This window comes from Calypte anna, chromosome 21 (genome assembly GCF_003957555.1).
Source record: "Calypte anna isolate BGI_N300 chromosome 21, bCalAnn1_v1.p, whole genome shotgun sequence".
NCBI lineage: Eukaryota > Metazoa > Chordata > Aves > Apodiformes > Trochilidae > Calypte > Calypte anna.
Window position 1 is genome coordinate 6,581,947 of NC_044266.1, and position 26,721 is coordinate 6,608,667.

The 26,721-nt window shown below is 44.5% G+C and overlaps 2 protein-coding genes across 4 annotated transcripts in view; one reads left to right on the forward strand and one right to left on the reverse strand.

The window, feature by feature from the left end:
- Window positions 1-26,721, reverse strand: part of MTOR (mechanistic target of rapamycin kinase) — a 62,791-nt gene that overhangs the window by 33,046 nt on the left and 3,024 nt on the right. For all 3 annotated transcript variants that reach the window (XM_030463873.1, XM_030463874.1, XM_030463875.1), the window contains exons 4-28: window positions 25,160-25,392; window positions 24,642-24,842; window positions 23,785-23,919; window positions 22,568-22,843; window positions 22,168-22,276; window positions 21,229-21,415; window positions 20,927-21,055; window positions 20,072-20,316; window positions 19,728-19,943; window positions 18,725-18,930; window positions 18,076-18,198; window positions 17,639-17,728; window positions 17,456-17,548; window positions 16,832-16,966; window positions 16,364-16,493; window positions 15,901-16,151; window positions 13,568-13,654; window positions 12,951-13,118; window positions 12,630-12,742; window positions 11,868-12,030; window positions 11,160-11,252; window positions 10,702-10,848; window positions 9,787-9,929; window positions 9,307-9,469; window positions 9,042-9,187 (exon numbers count right to left, since the gene is read on the reverse strand). In XM_030463873.1, the coding sequence (XP_030319733.1) occupies window positions 9,042-9,187; window positions 9,307-9,469; window positions 9,787-9,929; window positions 10,702-10,848; window positions 11,160-11,252; window positions 11,868-12,030; window positions 12,630-12,742; window positions 12,951-13,118; window positions 13,568-13,654; window positions 15,901-16,151; window positions 16,364-16,493; window positions 16,832-16,966; window positions 17,456-17,548; window positions 17,639-17,728; window positions 18,076-18,198; window positions 18,725-18,930; window positions 19,728-19,943; window positions 20,072-20,316; window positions 20,927-21,055; window positions 21,229-21,415; window positions 22,168-22,276; window positions 22,568-22,843; window positions 23,785-23,919; window positions 24,642-24,842; window positions 25,160-25,392 (3,982 nt within the window). The remainder of the gene's footprint in view (window positions 1-9,041; window positions 9,188-9,306; window positions 9,470-9,786; window positions 9,930-10,701; window positions 10,849-11,159; window positions 11,253-11,867; window positions 12,031-12,629; window positions 12,743-12,950; window positions 13,119-13,567; window positions 13,655-15,900; window positions 16,152-16,363; window positions 16,494-16,831; window positions 16,967-17,455; window positions 17,549-17,638; window positions 17,729-18,075; window positions 18,199-18,724; window positions 18,931-19,727; window positions 19,944-20,071; window positions 20,317-20,926; window positions 21,056-21,228; window positions 21,416-22,167; window positions 22,277-22,567; window positions 22,844-23,784; window positions 23,920-24,641; window positions 24,843-25,159; window positions 25,393-26,721) is intronic.
- On the forward strand, window positions 1,910-6,964 carry ANGPTL7 (angiopoietin like 7). The gene is made up of 5 exons (XM_008491176.1): window positions 1,910-2,288; window positions 4,433-4,533; window positions 4,852-5,046; window positions 5,902-6,100; window positions 6,795-6,964. Exons 1-5 carry the CDS (start codon window positions 1,910-1,912, stop codon window positions 6,962-6,964), a joined length of 1,044 nt encoding a protein of 347 aa, XP_008489398.1.

Below are 26,721 nucleotides of genomic sequence, written 5' to 3' on the forward strand. Positions count from 1 at the left end.
TACAGAGCACAGTGGTTTCTGTCTGAGCACACTACACAAGCTGTCACCCACAGAGAAACTCAAGACACTCACACCTAAGTACTCACTGCTTGTAATACCTAATCCTGATCTCCAAAAGATCCCTTCTTCCACCTCTAAGAACATGCAGGTCTGTGGAACATCTGTACTGCCCATCACAGGACAGTTTGATGCTTTCATCTTCCTGAATCCTGGCACCCTGTAGGGTCTCCTGTGACTGTTCTGCAGCTGTGGTGCAAATTAGAGGCAGAAACCAAACATCTAACAGCAAGTGTAACAGTGCTAAGGAGGAAGGGAAACTGCACCAACAAGAAATCGTCCTTCCTCTTTCTCTCCAAGTGTCAGATGAGATCAGCAAGGCTCTTCTAATCTTTTGTAATGAAGCAGAAATCCTGCAGCCACTCTGGATCAGCAAAAGAAGTCCAGATGGGACAGCACGTCTCAGTTGGGTTTGTCCTTTTCTTTGTAAAAGGATCATGATTATCTTTGGTTTTCTTGCACACCAAGAAGTTTCAATGGCATTCACCCCAGAAGCAGACACATGAGCCATTTACTCCTCTACTTACATTTTATCTCTGCCAGTTATCACAATCAGAAACACTGCAGGAAGAGGCAAGAATGTACATGTTGGCAATTACAGAGCAGCTGGCCTGGAGAGAAACAACTTCCTGTAAGGGTCTAGAACAAAAACTGCAGACCTTCTACAAAAGGCTGCACCATTGCTGAAACTGTTCTACTTTGGGATCCAACAGCTAGAATCAACTTTTGAACTGTTAACAGGTATAAAAGAGAAGATTGGAAGTCACCATCTCAGCCAGCTGATACTTGAGCTATGCTCTGAATCTCTAAAGATTTATTCTGAAGCCTACACTCTGTCTAACTGGGGGGCATTTTAATTACCCATTGATTTTCCTCTCCAAATCCTGTCAATAAACTGGCCTCCAAAATGTTGGGGTTAGACTGAGTGCACTGCTTGTAAAAACCCCACTCTTGTCAATTCTCAGTAGCCTCCCTCTCAGCATTAATGTCCTTTCTCTTGTCTACTACAAGTAGCCACAGGCATAAGGTTTGATTTCACTGTTTTGCAGACCCCTTTCCATCTCACTCTCACATCTACCATCTCTAAATAAAGAACAGCACTGAATTCCCAAAATAAATAAAAAAGCAAAGCAATAGTGCAGGAGCACCACTATCCAGAAGAGGAGGATTCGATGCTGAACTCATGAATTTGGTAAAATCTTATTTACATTAAGAAATAATGCAAGCACAGAGTCACTACCTACAACTTCTGACAATGTATTTGTAGGACCTGGGGCTACCTGCTAGGGAGTTACCTTCCTTGAACATTTATATTATAAACTCACAAAGTTTACAGAATCATCCTCTTTGGACAGCCTTTCTACATTCTGGACCTCTAATGTCCTTACATTATTGAAGTGCCAGAACCAGGGCTACAATCCAATAGGCAATAACTGCTGGAAACTCTCTCCATTTCCTAACTCTCTCCCACACCCCTTCAAGACAGAACTGAGTCCAGTCTCTCTTGCTCTCCTCAACCTTTTTGGCTGAAACCTGTTCCAATTTCACTCTGTAAACACCTGATGTGAACAGAAGAACTGGGAGGGGCCAGAAAACTCTTCATAGCTTCAGGGGGTGGAGGTAAACAGAAAAATAGTATAAAAGATGCTTTGACTTTCAAAGGGCATAGATTCCAACAGGAGGGGTCTGAAAAAAGAAGTTACTTCCTCAGGCTCCACCTTCAGAGCCTCACTTCATTGGAAGACAGTGAGGTACCAGCCTGCTGGAGCACTTGCAGCCAGTTTCATACCTACCCCAGCTGCATTCAGACTCCTCTCAGCCAGCTGGAAGTTTTCTATTGCTGTCAGCAGAAATGCCAGGAAGATCCAGTGCTCAGCTGGCTTGGCTCTGCATTGTCACCCTGTCTGTGGCCACTTACCCAGCAGTGCTGCAGAAACCTCCCAGAAGGAGAACCCTGAATGGGAACACCCAACCCAAGGGGACAGGCTGCTGTGAGGAGATGAAGGAGCTGAAGCTGCAAGTAGCCAACCTGAGCAGGATGCTGGAGGAGCTGAGCAAGAAGCAGGAAGGTGACTGGGTGAACGTGGTGATGCAGGTGATGGAGCTGGAAGGCAGCACCAAGCAGATGGAGTCCAGGCTTATCGATGCTGAGAGCAAATACTCAGAAATCAACAACCAGATAGATATCATCCAGCTCCAGGCAGCCCAGACGGTCACACAAACTTCAGCTGGTAAGGAGGGAGTTGCCAAGCTCCCAGATTTACCCCCTAATGCCCAAAATAAATGTATGATCAGTTCTTAATGCTAGCATTAATGCCCCCCTGATGTGATTGACAAGGATGCATGCGTACTGAATACTGCTTAAAGTATTCAGTATGAATACTTTAGTATTAATAATTCAATTAAGTCCTAAAATTAAAAATTAATTAAAGTATTAAAGTACTTCTGTAGGCAGTGGTCCTGAAATAACTACTCTGAAGTCATCTGGCAACAGGCCAAAGATTTAGCTGTATTTTCAGATCTCTGTGTCTGCTATAAGGGAATGGAAAAGCTAAACAGGTCCTACATTTGTACAGCAAGGAACTGAGTCCTGTATTTCATTCTCTGCACCCTACAGTATCAATCCAAAAAAGAATATTAGCTGGGAAGGGCTCTGGCAGCAAGATCCTCTGAGTTCCCAGTGCTGACAGGGGACTAGGAGCTGGTAAAACAATTAGAAATGCTCTCCAGGCATAACTGGATATTTGTAAATGTATCTTGATGACTATCCCTGAACCAGAGTAAAAGGATGATCCATTATCTGAGTGGTAATTCTCAAAATGCAAGGTGTATATGAGGCAGGACACAAGCTGTGATAGAAGCCTAGCCAGAACACAGTTAAAATCTTCAAAACTCTCTCTTGCCTGAGGGAAAATTTCACTGCACACAGTGACTGCACAGGCCTGTCCTAAATGTGGAATGTAGGTGGATTTTGTAGATCAGCTACCTGTAAAAGCCTCTTCTAGAAGAAACTCTCTTTTTTGTTGATTTTTCTCTTAAAATGAAGTCCACTGCAACAAGCTTAAAGTTCCTGAAAAAGAAACTGCTGTTGCCTGGGACCATTCTTCTCCAGAAGTCCATATGAGGATTTATTTTTTTTAAATGCAAAAGAAAACCTTCTCATTACTAAATTCTTCTCTCAAGTTCCACTTGGCTAGTTGTGACACACCACTGCTAACAGTAGGTTTTAAACTAAAGTTGTACTTTCACAAGTCTCTTTGGAGCTGTAGCAGAGGTTTGGAAAAAAGACAATAACACAGAAGAAAAGAGGCCAGGAGGTATTTAAAAGAGATGCATCTCACCTCACCAGGTAAAGAGAGATTTAATCTGTACTAAATTAAAAACTGTCAGGATGGATAAAGCCAGGCTTCAGCTGGATTTTTCTTCCTCAGAAGAATAGCTGTGAATTTTACCATTTCACATCAGCTCCTGCAGCAGCAGGCAGGAGATGGGCAGATGGACTGAATCATAGAATCCTAGAATGGGCTGGGTTGGAAGGGAGCTCAGAGCTCATCAAGTCCAACCCTTGCTCCACTCCCCCCGTGGTTCCCAGCCCATGGCACTCAGTGCCACATCCAGGCTCTTTGGAAATCTCTCCAGACACGGAGAATCCACTACTTCCCTGGGCAGCCCATTCCAATGCCTGATCACCCTCTCCAGAAAGAAATTCTTTGTAATATCCAACCTAAACCTCCCCTGGCACAACTTGAGACCCTGCCCTCTTGTCTTGCTGAGAGTTGCCTGGGAAAAGAGCCCAACCCCCCCCTGGCTCCAACCTCCTTTCAGGGAGTTGGAGAGACTTTAAACTTTTAGTTTAAAGCACCTTCTCTGTCAAGGGCTCTGGTGCAAAAAGTGTAAAAAGTGCTGAGCAAACACAGCTCATCCACAAACCTGACCAACCTGTCCCAGCACCCAAACCAAACTGGCAGCTGGCAGCAGGCCTGGCCTCTCTGTTAGACAAACCTTTATTTTCTGGGTTGGGGGGAACACATGCACAGCAAACATTTCTTTTTACCTTGCAGCACAGACCCACACAGTAGTAATATGAAGAGAAAGCAAAGATGTTTCTATGGACAGGAAACAAAAAACAAAACACAAACCAAAACCAAAAACAGAGGAAAAAAACAAACCACAAAACCATCAACAAGTCTCAGTGCTACAACCTCTTGTTCTAATGTATGCATTGATCAAAACTAAACCATTTTCAGGAAAACATTAAAGACAGACTTTCCAGAAATCTAATTACTGCTTGTATTACAAACTAACCCTTACAGAACTATGCTTGCAGGAGAGGAGTTCTTGCTGCTTAGATTCTTTCTGGTTCTGATTCAAGTAGATGCTGTCTATGACTGCTCATCACTTTACCAGAGGAACTACAGAATCTCTGGTGTTTACAAGCTACCACCTGATGAATTTTTGGGGAGTCCAGAGCTGGAGGTAAGGATGCAAAGTACACTATGGATGTTCCATATCTTTTAAAATATAATCAAGAAATACTTCTTTGCCACAGAGACCAGAAGAGCACATTCTGTGTTATGATACCCTGTACTTGGGGTCAGCATCTTTCTGTAGGCAAACAGAGTAGGAAAGAGTTTAAATTTGAGAGGGAAAACAGAAAAATGGTTCATTTAGTATTTTTTTTTCCACGACTTTAAAACAACAAAAGGAATTTCTTTAAGTTGTGAAATCTGGAATGATGCCTTGTGTTCAGAGAACTGATGCTCCCTAGGTTTACTGCCTTTTTCCCTGTTCTAGGTGTTCTGTGACATGGAGACAGATGGAGGTGGCTGGACTGTCATCCAAAGGCGTAAAGTTGGTTTGACATCTTTCAATAGGGACTGGAAACAATACAGGGAAGGATTTGGCAACATTCGGGGAGATTTTTGGCTGGGAAATGAAAACATTTACAGACTCTCCCGGCGCCCCACGGCTCTGCGGGTGGAGCTGGAGGTAATTCACAAGCTGTCATTTCAGCAGCAAAAGGTTTTTTGTACCAAATGGTTCTCTAGTAGCAGATACCATCTCCCATCTCCATAGGAGGCCCCAAGAATTTGCATGTTTTAATTGCAGAAGGAGGTAGGATGGACCTAGAAATACACTCAAGGACAAGACAGGGAATTATGTTCCCCAGCATGTAAATCTGACATGGAGTGTGTAAGTAAATCTGACAGGAGGAGAATCTTACATCTGCATACAGGTTGTGTCTTTAGGAATATGGGGGGCTTTAGAGAATCCTGCAGAACCCCACTGGAGATGCCAAACTGCAGATCACTTAATGATTCACAGAAACGTCCCACAAAGTTTTAAAGGCACAGAGTCATCTCCTCTTGCAGCACTTCCAGCCTGCATACAAAAGAATTTGCCCTGTATTACCACAAAGCAATTTACTAAAGGCTTGGGTTTGACTTACCTAAGTTTCTGGCTGGTGCAGTGGCTTTGAGGGACAGGACGTGTATAAGGGAAACAGTAAGCTGAGAGGCTTTATATCTAAAAGTAACTCAAGTAATTTTTTTCCTCTCTGAAAGAGAGAGCACACTATGAGACAAGGATGTTGAATGCAAGAGCTGTCCACCAGGTTTATGGTTTAACAGCAGTGCAGAGAAGAGCTGGATACGTGCTGCTTTGCTCCAGAAAGTTTCTTTGCCTTAACAGATAATTTTCTGCTGTGTCTGAGACAGAAATAAAAATAATTGTGAAAAATCTGGGACTGAGAAAAAACACTCAGTGTTGCAGTTTATAGAGCCACTGGTGACTTGTCCTGACTATCCTAACAGGACCTGCTTCTTCTTCCATGTTGTGTGGCAGGACTGGGAAGGGAACACCCGCTACGCAGAGTACAGGCAGTTCACCCTGAGCAATGAACTGAACAGCTACAGGCTGTTTGTGGGGAACTACAGTGGGAACACAGGGAGGGATTCCCTGAGGTACCACAACAACACAGCCTTCAGCACGAAGGACAAGGACAATGACAAGTGTGTGGATGACTGTGCCCAGTTCCGTAAAGGTAAATCACACGAGTGCCCTCCTGCCCTTAGAGCACTGCCTGGCTCATTTCTAGAGTTTTGTCTCTCCATCTGTAAGGTTTTTATTTTTTCATACATTTTTATGAGGTTTCAAGTTGTAGTATTATTGTGTTGTAATTATCCTTGCAGATTATTACCCTACACTCAACCTCAAGGTTCAACCTGAATTCTGATCTTTATTTCTACTCTATTAAGAGCCTCTAATGAGGCTACTGTCTTCCCTCAGAATCATCTGTCAAAGATAATTGTCTTTGCTGCACCTTGCCCTTCATTTTTTTTCTCCCCATTGTGCCCCTGTTGATAAAACTGTTGGTGTCAGCCTCAATAAAACACCTTGGCTTACTCAAAATCCAAGGAAACTTTACAACTCCTTCAGGTGTCCAAGCCAGGAACCCAAGTTCATTCCCTGTGCTAGCTTTGAAAGTCAGAGACAGAATTCTTTCTTGACATGTTTCTAAGAGGAATGGGCAACTAAATGAAAAGGTGCTGGACTCATCTATGTAACTGCAAAGCCTTTATGGATTTAGTGCCCATGTCCAGTTTTGAATTTCCCTCTAATCTCAGCTCAGGGATTAAATGCTGCACTCTGGTTTCTCTTCTCAGGAAAGAGCACTAAATTCAAAATTACTTGTTTAAATGGCTCACCAGGAACCTATTCGTTTGTTTTGTGAAAAGGTGGATATTGGTATAACTGCTGCACAGATTCCAACCTGAATGGGGTTTACTACAGGAAGGGAGAGCACACCAAGAACATGGATGGCATCACCTGGTACGGGTGGCACGGGTCAACCTACTCCCTGAAGAGAGTTGAGATGAAGATCAGGCCAGAGGATTTCAAACCCTAGAGGGAACCACTCTTTGTCCAGCTACACGATGCCACTGCACACAAGGTGGGCAATGAACAGCTGAAGAACAGCCAAGGAATTGTTAATTTCATCTAACAGCAGCAACAGCTACACACTGGCTATGCACACACAAACACTAAGGCACATTAAGCACCAGCCACAGCCACTCAAACTTGATTCCCCCTCTTCAGGCATTTTCCAAAGGGAAAAAATACTCTGGTAGAATAGGTTAGAACAGAATGCACTTACAGCACCTTCAGAAAACTCACTGGTGTGTTTTCACTAGCATTGTGAATAATGGGTCAGTCTCCTGGTTGCCTCTCCTTCACTGTGTAAGTAACTTGTTCCAAGGGGGACTCAAATCACAAAAATATCAGTTCAAGCCAGGGGAATCAATCAGAAGTGCTCCTGATGCACCTTTCTTTAGTGTACAGAAGTGGCTGACACTCACACAGAGGAGTAAAACAAAGCTCAAGAATTTCTGATTCATTAGGTTCTCTCCTGAGGCATCAGATAACCCCGCAGAGGGCTGCAGCCAGCAGAGAGTAACCCTGGAGGGAAGACTTGTCCCACACACTCTGTGGTGCTTATTTCTATCCACACATCACCTAAAGGTTGATAAACTAGAGAGCAGCTTTCTGGGCTGCCACCACATTATGTTCTGCTTAAAATGTGCTACATGTCAGTAAGAGTAAGAGACAACAGCAAGCTGGCAAAGAAAAAAAGAATAAATCTAGACAGAGCAAAACCAACTCAACCCCAATACTTGAAACCAAGAGCAAAACACCAGTACACACCAGAGAATCCATAATGCCAGAAGTTATTAAAATGTAAGGGAACACTTGCTAGCATATCATGCTGAGGAATATCAAAATCTGTTCTAAAATGACCCCAATTACATGTTACCTAGAGAGGTTATGTCAAAACTCACAATCTTTCTCCCTCACACAGCACAGTGTTAAAAATAACAGCTAAAAAAGACACTCCTCCTGTAGCCATATTGTCTCAGCATGTTGGAAAAGATACTTATAGTTAATATATCTATTTTTATTCACCTTAAAGAGAGTTTGAATCTATATTTAAATTGTCTAGTCTTTTGTGAAACAGGAGGTGAAGGTGTCCTGGGAGTTGCCTTACATAGATTTGATTTCATACTGTCAATTTCAACTGAATGGAACTATGGTTGGAACTTTAACTGTGGTCTATAAAATCAATTTTTAAACTTTTGCATTTCTAATAAATTGTCTCTTATTTTTAATTCTGCTTTACTTCAAGTCTTTGCTCCTTAGCTTTCTTTCTGGTACACAAAGAAACAGTTGTATACCTGACTGAGGCCAGGGAAGGGAATACACTGAATTCTGAATTCTTGCAGAAAAACAGAGGAAAAAGGATGAAAGAATAGACAAGGAGAAGAAAGAGGAAAAAAAAGAACTAGAAGGGCTGAAAAATTCACTGCATCCAGACAAAGCTAAGTTTCAGCTCGACCAAATTCAAATTATCCATCTCAAATGGTAAAATTAACATTTCTGTAATATGAAATATTGTATATATATGAAACTAAGATTCAAGTTTTTAAAAACGTAGCTCAGTATCCAAATCCTGTGTGGCTATTTCAGGCTAACATCTTTCTTGTTGACAAAGCTCAGGAAAAGAAATTCTTGTTCTAATATCTTCTATTTGATGTATGAAGGAGACCAAAATAAGTCTGATGAGTGGAATTTGATGAGAAATTTTGATGAAGAACTTGAGTTTTTCCAGCTTGTTTATATGTAGGTGTAGAAATTGCTCATCTAACTCAAAGCCACTCCACAACACCCCATACTAAACCTGAAGTCAGAAGTGGAAATCAGAGGACTCCACTTCTTCATGCACAACTTCCCACAGCTTCTATCATAATTTTAAGCACATAACAGAGGGGCAGAACTCAGCAGTGTACATTTGCAAGCTGGTTAGCAAGCCTGCAACAATGTCTTGTGGCAGAAATCCCAAGAATGGTCTGGATTCATCCTAATGGTATCCTAAGCTGTGGATCTTTCTGCTCTGCAAAAGCATTAAGTGTCATCAGTTGTTGTCCTACCTGATGAGTGACTCTAGAATGGCTGGGGTGGGACCCTTCTGAAATTCCAGCTCCTTGTAGTGAAGAGCCTTGGCATATGCTCGACATTTTGCAGCTCTTTCCCCCAGGAGGACAATTCCATTATCATCCCTCAGAGGCAGGGGACCCTGGGGAGAAGCACATGGATCAAAGGCAGGATGAGTATCAAAAAAAAAAAAGAGGAGAAAGTATGCATGAACTCCTCCCTCTTTCCAGAGACCAGACATCAGCCAAGGAGCAGCTCTACCTTGTCACTGTGCTCCATGAATTCTGCCAAGTTGAGCAGGGTCTGAGTGACTTCTGCAATGTCCTGAGAGGTCAGGGCCAGCTCAATGCTTCGGATCAGCTCATCCTGTTGGTCTTCATTCAGCTCAGACCAGCAGGAAACAAAAGCAGCATTGAAGAGGTCTCTGAGGAGGAAAAGAGAGTGAGAAGTGAGGATTCATTATTAATGAGAAAGTGTCTATTTGACAGTGAACCTGCCTTTGTATTCAGAGAGCTACAAAATGCATTTTTATGTCTACCTGGCATGAACAGTGATTATCACAGGAGCAGCCAACAAGGAAGGATGGAAATAAAATCAAGTTGCCAGCTACTTGGTTTCTTCCCAAAGCAGAAACTATTTATGGAACCTAAGAGCTTTTAAGTAACCTTCTTTTTCATTATAATATCTGGCTTTTCTGCCATTTCAAGTGATCCAAACAAATCCCAAACAGAATTACTCTACCTAGCCATGGGATTGTATGCCTGAGCCAGGGCCCAGCATGAGCGCAGGGATGGGGAGGAGGAATCTTTCAGCAGCTCCAAACTCAGTCTTCTTAACCACTCCAACCAGTCATCTTTGGAGACTCTTCTTGCTGCTCCCCAGGCCTGCAGGACAAAGGAAGATAATTCAACCACCAAATGAAGCAGAAGAAATCCACCAGCAGGCAGCATTGCTGCTTTACAGCTCCAAACCCCATTGCTGAGATTCCTGTTTCAGTTCCCTGGAATCTGTTGCCTTCACCAGGGAGTTTGCAGTGCTTCAGTCTCATTCCTAAGAAATCTTCCCTAAATTCCAAGACATGCCCAGTATTTAACAGGAATAGTTCTTTCCCTACAAAAATACCTGAAGAGCTAAAGCCACTGTTGAAACAGCTTAAAAATAGAGAATTTGTTTAGTATTGAATTTTTAAGTCAAGCATTTTCAGACCAATCCATTCCACCACTGAACTGAGTGCAGGAGTTGTTCAAATTATCCAGTGCTTAAGTTCTATACTGGCTTCAAGAGAATATAGCACTAAGATCTAAGAGAAGTGGCTGATGAAAAGAGGCAAGGGCTCTGAAATAGATGCCTCTAGAGTTAGATTCCTTGAGATCTATGGACTCTGGTTCATCCTTCACACAACAAGAAAGTGTCAGGACTGATTCAAGGCCACTAATGGTCTGGTAATTCAGCTGCTCCTATCTTTCAAGTTGTTTAGCATCTTTAAAATGAAAGAGAGCCTCAGGTGCTCCTCTGACCTCAGTTTTGTACAGACCCAGCAACAGGAGATACATAAAAAAAAAAAATTGTTTTAGATGCACTAAAAAACTCCTTAGCTGTGACACAATTGTCCTCCCTTCAGTAGCAAACTCATGCTGTGTAGTGTTCCAGTCTTACCTTCTGCAGGTTGATGGTGCTAACATGTAATTTCTTCATGGGACCTGTTTCCACAGGACCACTGGCCAAAGTTTCTCCCTGGTTGCTTCTTAACATTCGGTGCTGATAAATCAGGGGATCCTCTTCCTCATCAGCAAGAGTATAGCCCTAGAATAAACAGTTTACAATGAAGATCCCACCCACACATACAAAAGCAATTTTCTACAAAGCAAATGGATGATAAAAAGCTGCTGAGAAAGAGTACTGCCACTGGCTACAAGTTCAAGTTCTTAGAGCTTGCATGATTTTTCTATAAGAAATAACTGATACCAACTGACAATACTTTTTGCAGCGCAGTCTCCTTAAAAAGATGTATTTAACACACAGCAACAACCATTCTTTATTTTGTAACTCAAAGTGAAGCTTCCAGCTACACCTGGAATGCCCTGCTGAATACAGTCATACAGCTGTCTACTCACCTTTACAATTCTGCAGATAAGAACATCATAGCGTTGATGATTGATTCTGTGTCGCACCAGAACTTTGTTCACCATTGGGATAAAAATCTGGTACTGGACAGGGGAATGGAGCAAAAGCTGGTTACTCAGTCTCACCAAGAGCAGTAAAATTTGATGTTTCACTGGTTTCTTTTAAGAAACCAATTCTAAAAGTCTGGTTTCAGTAACTCCCAGTTCCAGAAACAACTAAAAGCAAAAAAAGACTGTTTTCTTTAACATCCAGAATGAGCACATTATAAATATTCAACCTTAAAGCCTTCATCTTTGGAACAGTCCCTTGTGGGAAAACAGTCTGCGGAGGCTTAAGGATTCCATGTGCACATCAATATGATTGTATGAAATCGTTTATTAACAACTTGCACTCACTTTATGTAGAGAAGCCTTGTTTACACCATCTTATCATGCAGGTGGCTTTGTATTCCAATTACACATACCATTCTCATGGAAAGATTCTTCTCACATAATTATTTTTCTCTTCTGTTGCCAATTAAGTTATCTCTTTCCCATTAGCTCATTCTCAGAAAGCCTCTAACTAGGCCTCAATAACCATTAACCCAATGTGGCCTAAATTGAAGTAAGTCAGGATTGCTCACAACCCGTATATTTCTGAACTGTTTCCCCAACAGTCCCTCCTTCTGTGAGCTTTCAAGCCTAAAAAAAGAATATTACCTTCTTTCCCAGCTGGAACACTAGAGAGGAGAGGGTGTCCATGGCAGTTGTTCGTAGCTCAGGGCTCTGATCCAGCGTCCGCACGATGGGATGAATAATCCGAGAAGCATAATCAGTGAAATCCAGGGACTCTGTCAAACGGTCCACTGTTTCTAGAGCAGCTCTAAAGCCAGAGGAGAAAGAAGGGAAGACTTAGCTTTATTGGAGTAAGACAGGAGAAACAAGATGTGAGAACATCTAAGTGATTCGTGCTCAGTGTTCCTGGGCAGCAAATGAGAAACAAGTCACCGGAACTCGGTTGCTGCAGGACAGGTTGCAAGTTGCAGTGACTGAAATACTGGCAGGTGAGAACCTGAAAGGAATAGTCTAAACCCAAGAGAAGTTAAAGTGCTGTGACATCCAAACACAACAGTTTGGTTTATCATCATGATTTCATCATAGAATCATCATAGAATGGCTGGGTTGGAAGGGAGCTCAGAGCTCATCAAGTCCAACCCTTGCTCCACTCCCCCCGTGGTTCCCAGCCCATGGCACTCAGTGCCACATCCAGGCTCTTTGGAAATCTCTCCAGACACGGAGAATCCACTACTTCCCTGGGCAGCCCATTCCAATGCCTGATCACCCTCTCCAGAAAGAAATTCTAATATCCAACCTTAGCACAGAGAAAACTCAACAGAAGGAAATAAGTGATATTTCACACGGCCTTTGTGGAATTCAGGTATCTCAGGCAAAAAAAGAGGCTGCAAAGGCAGCAGTACTTACTTGCGAGCCACCACTGGGACATCTGGGGCATCAAATAGCTTTACAATGGGAGGTAGCAACAAGTGAAGGTAGTCATCCAAGTTAGCTCCAAAGAGCTGGATTGCATTCAGTAGCTGGAGGGGAAAAAGGATCCAGTGCGAGTCAAAATCACAGAGGAAATGCATTTTAAATAAGTATTATCAAGTGCTGCTTCAAACTTGCACTTTCAACCAAATATTGTCTGCATCATTGTGTCTTGCAACACAGAAACAAGGAGACATTTGGTGTGCTCCTGCCTAAGGAATGCCCAAACCAAGCCAGGAGCTGCTGCTTCCCCCTCACCTTGACAGAGACAATGCGACTCTGACTGTTGTCGTGCATGAAGACCCGTAGCATGTGAGGAATGAGCTGAGGCAGGTAAAGCTTGAATTCACCTCCTAAAGCTACCACAATCTGCTCAATAAGCAGGATTATTGTGCTCTGTATGGAGTTGTTCATGACCCAGAAGTCCTACAGAAGAAAAAAAGGGAAAATTTAAACAGTTCTTCAGCTGAGCTGTGCCCTTTACAGGAAAAGTAAACTGTAGGAGACAGCTCTAGATAAATACAAGAGATACTTCCCTTAAAGACTGATAAAAACTGGCAGCTTTGATGTGTTTTTAACTCACTTTGTGCCTTCAGTATTTATAACTGTTAAAACCAGCCCCCAGGCAACTATTTTTTCCCTAATCCTTTTATGTGTTTACAAACAGTGAAAATAAAGTGAAATGCCTCCTGTTCATCAGTTCCAAACTAAAACTGTCTTTCTGAACTCTCTTTTTTCTTTGCACAGACTCCAAGCACTCAAAATAACTCAGATGCCAGCAAAACCTGCTCTTACTGAGATTATAAACCTGACAATGACAGAAACACAATCCACCTTCTCTGACAGTAAAATGCTGGCTCCAGGACTGTACTCACTCTCATCAGGGTGACAATTTCATCCATGTAAGGCCGAATATGACTTCTGACAAAGGACACCAACATCCCCAGCTGCTGGAACAGGAACTGGAAGGAAGAAATGCAGGGTGATCAATGGAGCTCACTCAAAACATCAAATCAACAGAGGATAAATAGCATTTCACAGGCCAATTGCAAGCACATTTACCAAACAGACAGCATGCACAGCTCCTTTGGGCTCAAAATCTGGGGCTAAATTCTTGGCAGCTTCAGCTTAGTGGTTTGGATCTCTGAAAGTGTGTGTTTTGAGCTTTTTGGGTTTAATTTTTCCCAGCACACAGGCTTGCACAAAAAAATGTTATGAGCTGCAAGCCTTAAACAGTCAAGCACAAAAATAGGGATTTTTAACACATCAGTAGATTTACAAGGTGTCAGAACAGACTTGCAAGCTCAAACACCTCAAATACAGGGCTCTGTATCTTAGGTGTTAAGAGTGCTTCCAAAAACATAGCCCTCAAGCTTTTTCCTTGCCTGCAAACCAAACTGGCACACATTTTAAGATACTCTTTCTGTACTCTTTCCCATCCCCACCAAGATGTATTGGTGAAAAGCTGCTGAGGAAGAGAGTTTGGTCCTTGCCAGAAATAAAAAGTTTTGAAAGATGGTTGTGATTGTGGGTTAAATCCCTGTGCCCACAAAATAAATGTATAAGCTCCTTTTTCCTCTAGGAAAATGTAAGTTACCATAAATATCAAATTCCATTTCTTCATGCAGTATTTGAAGACCACAGTGACAAATACAAAGTGGAGCTCAGAACAAGACCCAGCAGAATTTTGTGAGAACTAAGCAAAAAATAACATCAGTTACTTGAGTGAAAGCAGTAAACCTACATTTAACCAAGAATGAATCCTGAGCTCCTGTACTGTGCCTTTTTTTAGTGTTGTGAGAGGATGCTGACATACAGGACAAGGCTCTGCCTCCTCTAGGCTTTATGTCACTCATACCCACCTCAGCTCTTCTCCCCAGTACACTTTCACCATCTTCTTTTACCTGAAAATTTTTAAACAGAGTGTGCACAACTGCATAGCTTTCAAGCAAGTTAGATCAGTCAGGTCTAGGAGTTCAGCCAACCCAGGCGTGTGAGGTGCTTTCCTTCCAATCTGAGTAGTAGTTCAGTCTGGGAGAAAACAGGAGTTCTATAGCAGGGTTGGGATTCTGCTAAGGGAGGACCCATCCCACCTATAAAACACAGGACCAGTAACTAGTACAAACTGCCCTTCCCACCCCAGAGAACCTCTAGAATCACAGAATGGGCTGGGTTGGAAGGGAGCTCAGAGCTCATCAAGTCCAACCCTTGCTCCACTCCCCCCGTGGTTCCCAGCCCATGGCACTCAGTGCCACATCCAGGCTCTTTGGAAATCTCTCCAGACACGGAGAATCCACTCCTTCCCTGGGCAGCCCATTCCAATGCCTGATCACCCTCTCCAGAAAGAAATTCTTTCTCATCTCCAACCTAAACCTCCCCTGGCACAACTTGAGACCCTGCCCTCTTGTCTTGCTGAGAGTTGCCTGGGAAAAGAGCCCAACCCCCCCCTGGCTCCAACCTCCTTTCAGGGAGTTGCAGAGAGTGATGAGGTCTCCCCTGAGCCTCCTCTTCTCCAGCCTCAACACCCCCAGCTCCCTCAGCCCTTCCTCACAGCAATTCTGCTGGATCCCTTCACCAGCCCAGTTGCCCTAGAGCTGCCTGAGGAAAAGGCTTGGTAAACAGCAGCCATCTCTGGTGAGGTAAACCTCAAGCCCATTATTACCTTCACACAATTCTCATTTCCTTCTGAGACTGTAACTGAAGTGGGAAGGAAGAGAAAGCACTGCTGTGGAATCACCACCCACACTGCTCTGAATGTTAGCAGACTGTGGCAAATTGAATTTTCCTTCTCACAGAGGAGCCAAAGTACAGGGTTGCATCAGAAATTTAAAGAATCTCTCTCTATTATTCCATAATACTGTTTGCAACAGTATGTTTTAATAACACAGAGATCACTGAAAGCTCTGGAAGCTGCACAGGCTGTTTTCCTGACCAAGACCAGCTTGATAAAAACGAAGAATCAAATATCAGCCTTTAAGGATTATGCTCAGAAGCAGCTGTTTCAATAAGCAGAGACATTTTTTCCACCAGATAGTCTACCAAATGCTCACAGGAGAGAAAAAGCAAAGCCAGCCTCGCTTCTGCAGCATGCTCAGCAGCAACATATAGCACAGCAATGCCCAAAGCCAGTTGCATTCCCTTTTAACAAATGGATTCTTGTGTTAGGGGAGTGGAACAGGAAGGAAGGAGTTGTCCTCAGTGCACTCACCTCTCTGATGGCACCATCACAAACCCGTATCACATTAAGGAATGTTGGCATGACCTGGGGCAGGAACTGCACACACTTCAGCCCAAGAGATTTGAAAATAAAGGTGATGGCCTGAACTACCATAGTGTGGTGCTGGGACAAGGATTGGTCTCGGAAAATCCTCATCAGTGCCACCATAGAGACAGCTGGATAGAACTCATCCAGAGGAAGGTTTCCCATGTTCACCAACATCTCACTGGTACTGTAGTCAGCTAGGAGACAGAAGGTAGTGTCACAAGCTACATATTAAATGGTCTTGAACACCCATTCTGGAGTGCCTGAGATTTAGGTGAAAACGTGTACACTGGTGATTTCTTACTAAGAGATGACACATTAGTAATGACAAAAAAAACAAAGACAAAACCAAAAGACAGTCTGTTTGTAAATCATAAAGAAATCACTTGAAAGCAACTGAGATGCTTACATGAATCTTGGCTGGATTTGGACTCTGAGAGGCTGACAGCTGAAGCATCTCGTGACTGATCAATCATGCCAATGTTCACTTTGTGTTTGTAAGGGTCCAGAGCCCCCAGCAGCCCCAACACACGAATGGCCTGGTAAGACAGAAACAAAATTAACCAGAAAGTCATCACCAAGGCAAAAAGTCAGCACACAAACCCACAAGTTTGGAAAGGTCCTAGGAATGACAGAGAGAAGATCCAGAACTAAAGGGACTGCCTGGGAAAAACAGTGTTTTTCATTCAACAGCTGGAGACCATTTTCACTGACTCAACACATTCACCCTCTTAATTCTGCTCATTGTGCCCTCTTAGCAGCCACAACTCTGCTCTTTCACCTCCCTTCCCTCAATCCATGCAGACATTTCCCTGACAGCTCTCTCCCCCTCAAATAAACTTTCAGAAATGGCTGAGTGATAGCTTCATTTTCATACCTCTCTACGGGTGCCTTGGTTCTGTTCAGTCTTCAGGAAGTTGAGAAGCACCTCTAGCAAAGTTGGGTACTTCCTGTAGGGTTCTACCACATAACCAGTGCTGGCCACAAGCTGTCCCAGTGTCCAAAGAGCCACCTGGAAAGATCAAGCCCAAAGATTAGTTTTAACCAGGGAATTTATTATTTCTCCTGATCCATAGGTCATTTAACTACCATGAAGTTTCTTTGAGCATTTTAGGATCACACCACAAACCACAGCCCATTGTTTGAAAGCCTCTGGGGTTTCTAATAAGGAACAGTAAAGAAAGAGATAATCAACAATCTGTTAAACTCTGCCAAAACTGCTCTCAGTCAGAAATACAATTCAACTTGACATTCAGTCCAGGGAGCCCAAGCCTTCCAATAAAAATGGCTTCTTTTTTTTTTTTCCTTCTCATTTTTTGCTTTTCACAATTCTTGTCACAACAGACAGGCACTGCAACTCCTGACCTGTGTGCCATGAATGTCACCATACACTCCACAAGAGACCTGAGTAATTTAAAGATTCATTTCAGCAGCTGTGACAGGACATTTGGATATTTCATTTGAGTGCATAACAAGTTTAGTGCAGCTGTCAAACACTTACTTGTCTTTTAGCCAGCAGGGAAGAGTCCTGCAGCATGTCCATAATTATAATGAAGAGCTCATCCACCCACTTCCTCATCTCCAGCCCACTGACCTATTGAAAGACAAAAATCAAAGTCCTACATCTAGCACTGCCAAAAGCTTAACAACAAGCATGGCAAAGTGGTACCTGCAGTGTCCCTACCTGTGCAAGCTCCCCTATGGTAGCAAGGACGTTGTTAATCACCCCTGGATTTGGATCTGGATCAGGATCTTTCAGTTTCACAATCAGTGCCTGGTAGGTGACAGAGAATCAGGTCAGAATGTGCTTAGAAGACTCCTTGCTGGTGGCCCAGTACTCAAAATTATCCTTCTTCTTGTTTACACCTGAAATTGCTTCCACAGGGGCTCAGCCTGCATCCTGGTGAGCTCTGCAGCAGGAACTGAAACTTTCCTTTCACAAACTTTATGTGAATCCAGAACCATTTAGGCTACACTGTTCCATACACACCAATATGATTTATTCCTGCTATGATGAAGCAAAAGAACAGCAGCTCCTGGCAGTCATGTATGAACTTGCTGTGTCTATCAGTGGATGATAATCTCACCCCCAAGTCAGCAGGAAACACACAGAGACTCTACCTTCAGGATAGGCTCCATATAGGGACGAATGAGGCGTGGAGCATTAGAAACCAGGTGACCCAACATCCTGGCACTCTGCTCTTTAATCCTGCCCACACCACTGTGTTCCAGCTCTGTTAGAATCTGCAGAAAAGACAACTGAAAATATGAGAACAGGGAAAGTACATGTAGAACAAAAATTCTTTGGGTTTCCCCCTCTCCTGTCCAATGACAACAGAAAGGAAAACCAGTCTCAGCACTTGTAAAGAGTGTTCTGCAGTTACACCCCACAAAGTCTAAATGGAACTAAATTTAATTGGCTCCAAAACCATCTGCATACAGGAAGTGGTGCCATCCATTCACCTGAAAGAAAAACAGAGCATTCTTCCTCAATACAGATGAAAAGCACTCCAGCATCATGAATACAGGGTGAAATAACAACTGCAATCCTTTCCTGTGAACTTCCTTATCCTTTCCATCCTTAGAGCTTCCATCCAAGTACCTACCACTAAAAATAGCTCCTGAAACTTGCTAAACTGGGCAAGAAATGCTTCCCAAAAGGAAGGTTACCCCACTCTCCCACACATTCACTCCAGGCAGATAGCTCAGTTCTTTAACACCACCTCAATACCAGGTGTTCTCTTTTCACTTCAGACACCCCTCTCCTTACCTGGATCAACATCTTGCGCAGGAAAGGCATCACAAAGGCAGGGTTCATGCTGCTCAGGCGACCCACAGTGCAGATGGCCAGCTCTCTGATTTCAAATACTTGATCATTCAGGGCCACAAAAAGAGCTTGCAAGTTTTCTGCCTGAGCGAGGTGAGCATCAAATCGCTCATCCAGAGAGGCCAACACACAGAAACGTATATCAGGGTCTGCAAGAACACAGTTGTTTCTCTTTAAATGCAGTCAGTAGGCACAGATCAGCAAGGGCATGGTCTGAGCACTTTCCACTGCTGCTCTACTAATATCTCAAAGAAGAGAAACTGTGAGACCTTTCTGAATTTGTAAAGAACAGCAGCTTGAGTTAATGGCAAATATGTTCAAATTTTACCACAATCCTAGAATGGGCTGGGTTGGAAGGGAGCTCAGAGCTCATCAAGTCCAACCCTTGCTCCACTCCCCCCGTGGTTCCCAGCCCATGGCACTCAGTGCCACATCCAGGCTCTTTGGAAATCTCTCCAGACACGGAGAATCCACTACTTCCCTGGGCAGCCCATTCCAATGCCTGATCACCCTCTCCAGAAAGAAATTCTTTCTCATCTCCAACCTAAACCTCCCCTGGCACAACTTGAGACCCTGCCCTCTTGTCTTGCTGAGAGTTGCCTGGGAAAAGAGCCCAACCCCCCCCTGGCTCCAACCTCCTTTCAGGGAGTTGCAGAGAGTGATGAGGTCTCCCCTGAGCCTCCTCTTCTCCAGCCTCAACACCCCCAGCTCCCTCAGCCCTTCCTCACAGCAATTCTGCTGGATCCCTTCACAGCCTCCTTGCTCTTCTCTGGACCTGCTCCAGCACCTCAAGCTCCTTCCTGAGGGGCTGAGGGGCCCAGAACTGGACACAGGACTCAAGCTGTGGCCTCCCCAGAGCTGAGCACAGCACTCAATACCAGAACCTGCTTATGCACTACAATTAGCAGGTGGCAGGTAAACCCTTTTCTCTGAACCCCACACCAACCTGGGTCAGTTATTCCAACCACAAGCAGCTTGCTGAGGACATCAGCCACAACCTGCACTGCTGTCTGACTGACCACGTGGGCATGGCCACTGATGAGGTGGATGGAAGGGGTGAGCAAGCGGGAGCACGTGCGGGCGGCTTCCATCCGGATCTCCTTGTGCTCACTGTTCAGAAAGTGATCTGCACAGTGCCGGACAAACTGAGTCAGGGAGTGGCCTGGGAAGGGAGAAAAAGATGGGGATGTGAACACAGTTGTACACCACAGTTGTGATTTCAAGTGCTTTAAGTGCTTTCCTGCTGCTTGCACTTTGCTACAAGCCCCCTGCTCCTTTGTTTCACCTCACCTTCAAACTCAAAGCTACCCAGTGTGCGAAGAGCGAGGGTGATGCTCCCCACATCGCTGGCCTCTGGGATGTTGGTGAGGCTGGGGGAGGCAAGCTGGTGGGCAAGGCCCTTTGGCATGCCTGGATGTCTCAGAGGTTTGTGCATCAGAACAAGGGAAAGCATCTTCAGCAGCCCATCCTGGATGTCCTTCTTGAGCTGAGGGATCTGACGACTCAAGTCGTACAGCACGGCTGTCAGGGCAGGGCTGAGGGCAAGAAGCAGGCAGGCAGCCATAAGAACAGACACAATTTGAGGTGATTATTTCACTTTTTTGTTTATGCCTTTGCCCATCAGAAGGTAATTGTGCTTTTTAGACACTGAGGCAACTGTATTCACTATCCACACTCATCTAAACAGCCTGGATACATTCTCCATACCCTCCCATACTAACAGCTTTACGAGGCAGGATATTTCCAACATGGTCAAACAAAGGTGAAGGAAACTAGGAGCAAAAAATTCAGCACCTCACTTCTTCCTCTCTGCTATCTTAATATGGCAGAAATCTGGATGCCTTTAGAGGCTTTCTAGATTTTTTTACAGGCTGCTGCTTTGAGTAGTTAGAAAGGAGATTGCATTTCAATTCACTCGTGGTTGTATAAAAAGGTTTCTTTCCACTGAGACCAATGCTTTTAAGTAACTCAGACACAAGAACACTTTAAACACATTATTCTACCAATAAAGCTAAACTGATCTTCTGAAAGATCATTTAACAGCAATAAACTACCTTCTCTATCTGGAAATTCTTGAGGTTTTGTTCTGGAGGGCAAACAATGCCATCCAGTGGCTAACAGAAGAACGAGCTCCTCTGCACTGACCTCAGCCCCACAGCCAGCATAGGTTCCAGAAGTTCCTTGATGTCCTGCTGGATACTGGGTCCCATGGCTCGAGCCAGCATACTAATGCAGGTGAACACTGTGGCATCAACCTGCACAGACTTCTGCCTCCTGGAAAGGGACCACAGGAAACTTTTTATTAAGAGAAGCTGCTATTTTTTCAAACATCTTTCCTCACCCCACTTCTGTGTTGTGAGTCTGAGAAAATTATCTGATTTTAATACAATAATTAGACCCTCACCATCACAAAGATTACACCAAGAAGAGGTGTTTCACATACTTACTTGTGGGCAAAGTCCTTTGGGGGAAGAGCTGCTTTTATGATTTCAAGGACTTTTGGCAGGTAGGCTTGAAACTCAGACCTCACAGCCACAGAAAGCAAACCCAAAGCCTGGAAGGCTGCAGTTCTCTCCTTCTCCTTTTTCACACAGCTGAGAACATGATTCATGGTGTCTGGAAGGTACTGATCAGCTGCCCACAAGAGAGAACACAAATGATTGGGACCCACTTGGGTTTATACAGTTGCATATATAAAATAAAATGTTCAAAACCCAGAAAGTTTTCTTTAAAAGAAACAAAACAAAACCCTAAAAAAAACCTAAAACCAAACCAACATTGCAATAGGTTCTTTACACAGAGAAGATCCAAGCATCTTGTCTTTACAGTTACTGATTGGAAAGCTTGAATAATAACACCAAGTTTGTTTCAAACCACTCAGAGCAGCTTGGTGACTTGCCTCAAACTGACACTCTCCTAAGCTTGCTTAATAAATCAACTGAACTGCTTTAAAGCCAGCAGGCAGTTCCTATTTTTACTTGGTATTTCCTGGCATATTCAGCAGAGAAAACCAGTGACAACTCCACTGATAACATTTGGGATACACTGAATGGGAGCAAGAGATCAGAGTTCAGTCTGAAGATTGACATACTGAGAAATAACCCCAGAAAGCAGTTTCTCCTTCTTATGGCATCAATCACAGATTTCAGACAAGAGTTCCCAACCCATTTTCTTCATGACAGCAATGCTTTGACATCAGATAAAAAGTCACATTTATTCAGAAAAAAAAAAATTACTGTCCACCCAGAGAGAAATCTGACCATCTTACAAGCACTACATTTGGACCACTTCATTGCCTGCACAAGCTCAGCTGGACCAAGGGTTTCTGGCTAACTTCCAGCCCAGTTTCAGCACTACTTCTGTCACCCAACCACCTCCCTTGTCACCTGTGAATGCTGAGGGTCGGAAAGCTGCCAGCCGAGGGAGCAGATTCAGAACTGTCATCTGGATCAAAGAATTCTTGCTGGTTCTGCACTTGAGAACCCACTGGCACACCTGGAAGGAGACAGATCAGGCTCTGAAGGGTAGCCAGTGGCTGTAATACCTGAATGTTTATTTCCTGGGTGTTTTGAGGCATTCTGCTGCTATTTGGCTTCAGAGCCCATCAGAAAGATGGATGTTAAGAGTGCGACCCAGTGACAAAGCCAGGATGAAGATAATTAATGAGTTTTCAGGCCTTAATTCAATACCAGGCAGTACAGCTGCCAAGTAAGGACACAGACACAATAGCTCTACAAGAACCAGTGCTGTCAGTGCTGGTAGAGAAGCTGAAGAACAACCACTCACTTGATCAAACTTCTCTTCCATCAGGTCCCTGCAGCATCGACTTTCTACCAACGTAGACTTTGCTGGCACAGGGGAGGTTGCAAACCCCATGATCCCTTGGTGGGAGCTGTACCCCAGGAGACCAGCCAGAGCATTTGACTGGGAGGGCTGAAGAGACTGGAAACTAGTGAAAGGAGTAATGTGGCGAGGTTTGGTACTGAAGCCCATCAGGTCTTTGCAGTACTTGTCATGCACAAGCTGCTGCTGAGTGATTTCTTCCATCTCCTCTCTAAGGCGCTGGAAAAGTGGAAAAGCAAAGTTTTAGAAAGGAGCAGTTGAATAAGAGATTCCCAAGACAATGTTACCCAAATACCCCAAGCAGCATCTCGTATCCAAACGGCTGTAAAATACCAACTAAGCAAAATTCAGAAAGATACTTGTATTTCTAACATGCAACAGAGTCCTCATTCTACATAAAACTCTTTTTCATTGCAATTAATTCCGTTAACAGTGCTTTCCACCAGAGCTTAACACCTCCTCAGCCCAAACTTGTTGCCATTATTTCTCTGATATAGAATCATAGAATCATAGACTGGGCTGGGTTGGAAGGGACCTCAGAGCTCATCAAGTCCAACCCTTGCTCCACTCCCCCCGTGGTTCCCAGCCCATGGCACTCAGTGCCACATCCAGGCTCTTTGGAAATCTCTCCAGACACGGAGAATCCACTCCTTCCCTGGGCAGCCCATTCCAATGCCTGATCACCCTCTCCAGAAAGAAATTCTTTCTCATCTCCAACCTAAACCTCCCCTGGCACAACTTGAGACCCTGCCCTCTTGTCTTGCTGAGAGTTGCCTGGGAAAAGAGCCCAACCCCCCCCTGGCTCCAACCTCCTTTCAGGGAGTTGCAGAGAGTGATGAGGTCTCCCCTGAGCCTCCTCTTCTCCAGCCTCAACACCCCCAGCTCCCTCAGCCCTTCCTCACAGCAATTCTGCTGGATCCCTTCACAGCCTCCTTGCTCTTCTCTGGACCTGCTCCAGCACCTCAAGCTCCTTCCTGAGGGGCTGAGGGGCCCAGAACTGGACACAGTAATACTTCAATTTATGATAAATCAACGCTCTGACTCTAGGCTCAGCTGACTTTTCAGCCCAAAAACCCCACTTGAAACCCCATTTCAGCCCAAGAACCCCATTTCAATGTGGAAAGCAGAAGCTGCAATTCCCATTTCATTCCTGGGCTCACCTCTCCCTCCATACTGCTGATTCTCACGAGCTCATTGAGGATCAGTAAGGCACCATGGATTCGGTCATCACGGTTCATTCCTTTCTCTTTGGCCAAAGTCTCATCAAAGCCCTTCTCAGCTTCCTCATAAGTGTGCTTGGGGGAAAAGCAAAAAAATCCTAGTGACTGTGCAGAAACAAAGCCAATGGAAATGAAGCAGCAGTGCCAGCCAGGAGTTACTGATGTGTTGGGACTTTGCCAACTGTTACTCAGTTGAGGCTTTTGGCTACAAGTCCAACACCTCAAAATCTATTCACCCAGACTCTGCTGCAGAGCATTTCCAACAGCACTCCCAGAACAGCCAGGCAGTTATGCCATGGGATAAACTTCATCAATATCTGCATCACATGTAACTGAGGAATACAAATGGACATTTTTTAGTGTCCAAAACTGATTTGATACTCTGAAGCTTGAATTCACATGATAATGGCAGCAAAGCTACAGTTCAGACAGAAGAATCCTCATCTTTTTCACCTGTGTTTTATAGCCACCCATAAAACCTCCTGCTAGTAAGAGAAGACAATAGGTAGATAATTGCATGCCTGTAAAACTAGGTCAGGCTCAACAGCTAAAAATGAGCTGCAGATAGAGCAATGGGTTTTTGATGGATTTAAGTCTCTTTCTTACTCTTACAGTGCACTAGAAAACCTACTCATTTTGTAAGCCATTATATTTCCATTCCTTTCAAGGGGAGGCAGTTATCTGCTGACAATCAGACATACTGACAAAGGTGACATGGGTTCCTAGCTCAGGCAGCTCTTCCCAATCATCTGCATTGGATTATCAGGAGCTGCTTCAAAACAAAGTTATTTTCTTACTCTGTACCACTGGGGCTTCTGCATCTCTTTTGGCTCCCGTTGAGTGGTGAGGATAAGGCAGGCTCTTAAGGCAGAAACAGCTCCCTCTCTGATGGCCTGTTTGGGATCCCAGACAGCCACAAAGATGTTATCAAAGAATGGCTGCACTTGTTGGAAGAAGAAGGTGGGCACACTGATGGCCAGCTCACGCAGGACAAGAACCTGGAGGTGGGAAGAGAACAGTAACAACCTGTGAGGATGAGCACCCACAGACAAACCTCATCATTTCTAGAGTGTGGAATCATTTATTTAGATTACCAAGGTGGCTCAGCCTGAGCTGTTCCCAGCTCTACACTTCTGCAGTTCCTACACAATGGTGTCTCACTCTTCTCTAGCCACCACGCTGAGGTAGCACCACAGATTCTCAGACATGGCCTGGCAGCAATTCTGATCCCCAGAAGAGCTTTTGCACAGCTCCCTGCACACCCCAGCCCCTTCCAACATCACAAAGACAAAAAACAAAATAACAGATCACTTACAGCTGCATGTCTACGGCCTTCATTCCTGTCAGCTCCCAGCCACTCCAGAGCTCTTTTCACCTCAAACTCCACATACTCAGCTGTGAAGGTGTCACCAGCCATGGCAAGCCTGCCAATAGCCTTGGAGGCCATCTCCATCACCACGGGATCATTGGATGGCAAGAGGTTCCTCAGGTAATTGGCAAACCTGCCAATCCGGGTGGCATTGCCTCCTTCAACACCAATGAGGCTTGCTGGGGAGAAAGGAAGCAGTGCTGTGGGTTGTCCCCAAGAGCCAGGGAGGCAGCAAGAGGCAGTTCCTGGAGGAGCTGGCATTCATAGAATTGCCTGGGTTGGAAGGGAGCTCAGAGCTCATCAAGTCCAACCCTTGCTCCACTCCCCCCGTGGTTCCCAGCCCATGGCACTCAGTGCCACATCCAGGCTCTTTGGAAATCTCTCCAGACACGGAGAATCCACTACTTCCCTGGGCAGCCCATTCCAATGCCTGATCACCCTCTCCAGAAAGAAATTCTTTCTCATCTCCAACCTAAACCTCCCCTGGCACAACTTGAGACCCTGCCCTCTTGTCTTGCTGAGAGTTGCCTGGGAAAAGAGCCCAACCCCCCCCTGGCTCCAACCTCCTTTCAGGGAGTTGCAGAGAGTGATGAGGTCTCCCCTGAGCCTCCTCTTCTCCAGCCTCAACACCCCCAGCTCCCTCAGCCCTTCCTCACAGCAATTCTGCTGGATCCCTTCACAGCCTCCTTGCTCTTCTCTGGACCTGCTCCAGCACCTCAAGCTCCTTCCTGAGGGGCTGAGGGGCCCAGAACTGGACACAGGACTCAAGCTGTGGCCTCACAAGAGCTGAGCACAGGGGCAGAATCACTAAGGATTCCTCTGAATTCCTCCTAAGCTGCAGATCCATAGGAAAAAAAATAATCAAGCCATATGAAAGGGCCACTGCTCTTTCAAGCCTGAACGTGTTAACTGGGAGGGAAAATTCATAAATTCATCCAGTGGCTTCAGGAAGGGAGAGGGAAAAAAACCAAACAAAAAACAACCAACCAACCAAAAAGCCAACCAAAAACCAAACAAAAAACCCACCAAAAAAACCAAACAAACTACTCTGGGATCACAGACCCATTCCCAATAAATAGGAAGGCAACCACTGTGCCTGGGCTGCTCATAAGTCAGAGGCTGCATGGCCCAGAGGAACTGCTCCCTTCCTCACCCTGGATTTGGTCTCTCCTGGGCAGGGGGAGGCTGCAGCAGGGCAGAAGTTTCCAGTGTTTAACAGCTAAAGAGGCCATCAGTGCTGAGGCTGTCAGGCTGGCACCTCCCAACAGCAATAAATTCACAGGAATGATTTTACAGTGATTCTGTCAGCCTCATGTTGTCTCTGGCTAAGAGACTTCCCACCTTCAGACACTTGGATGATTTTGTGTGTGAGCCCCAACAATCAACATCTCCTGTTTAGGTATCAAAGTTCTCCTTTAGTATCTCCTTTAGTTATTATTAGTTATTATTATTAAAGAAGGAACTGCTACAGTACAGGCTGCTTGTGTGGAAGGCAAAATGTTGATGCA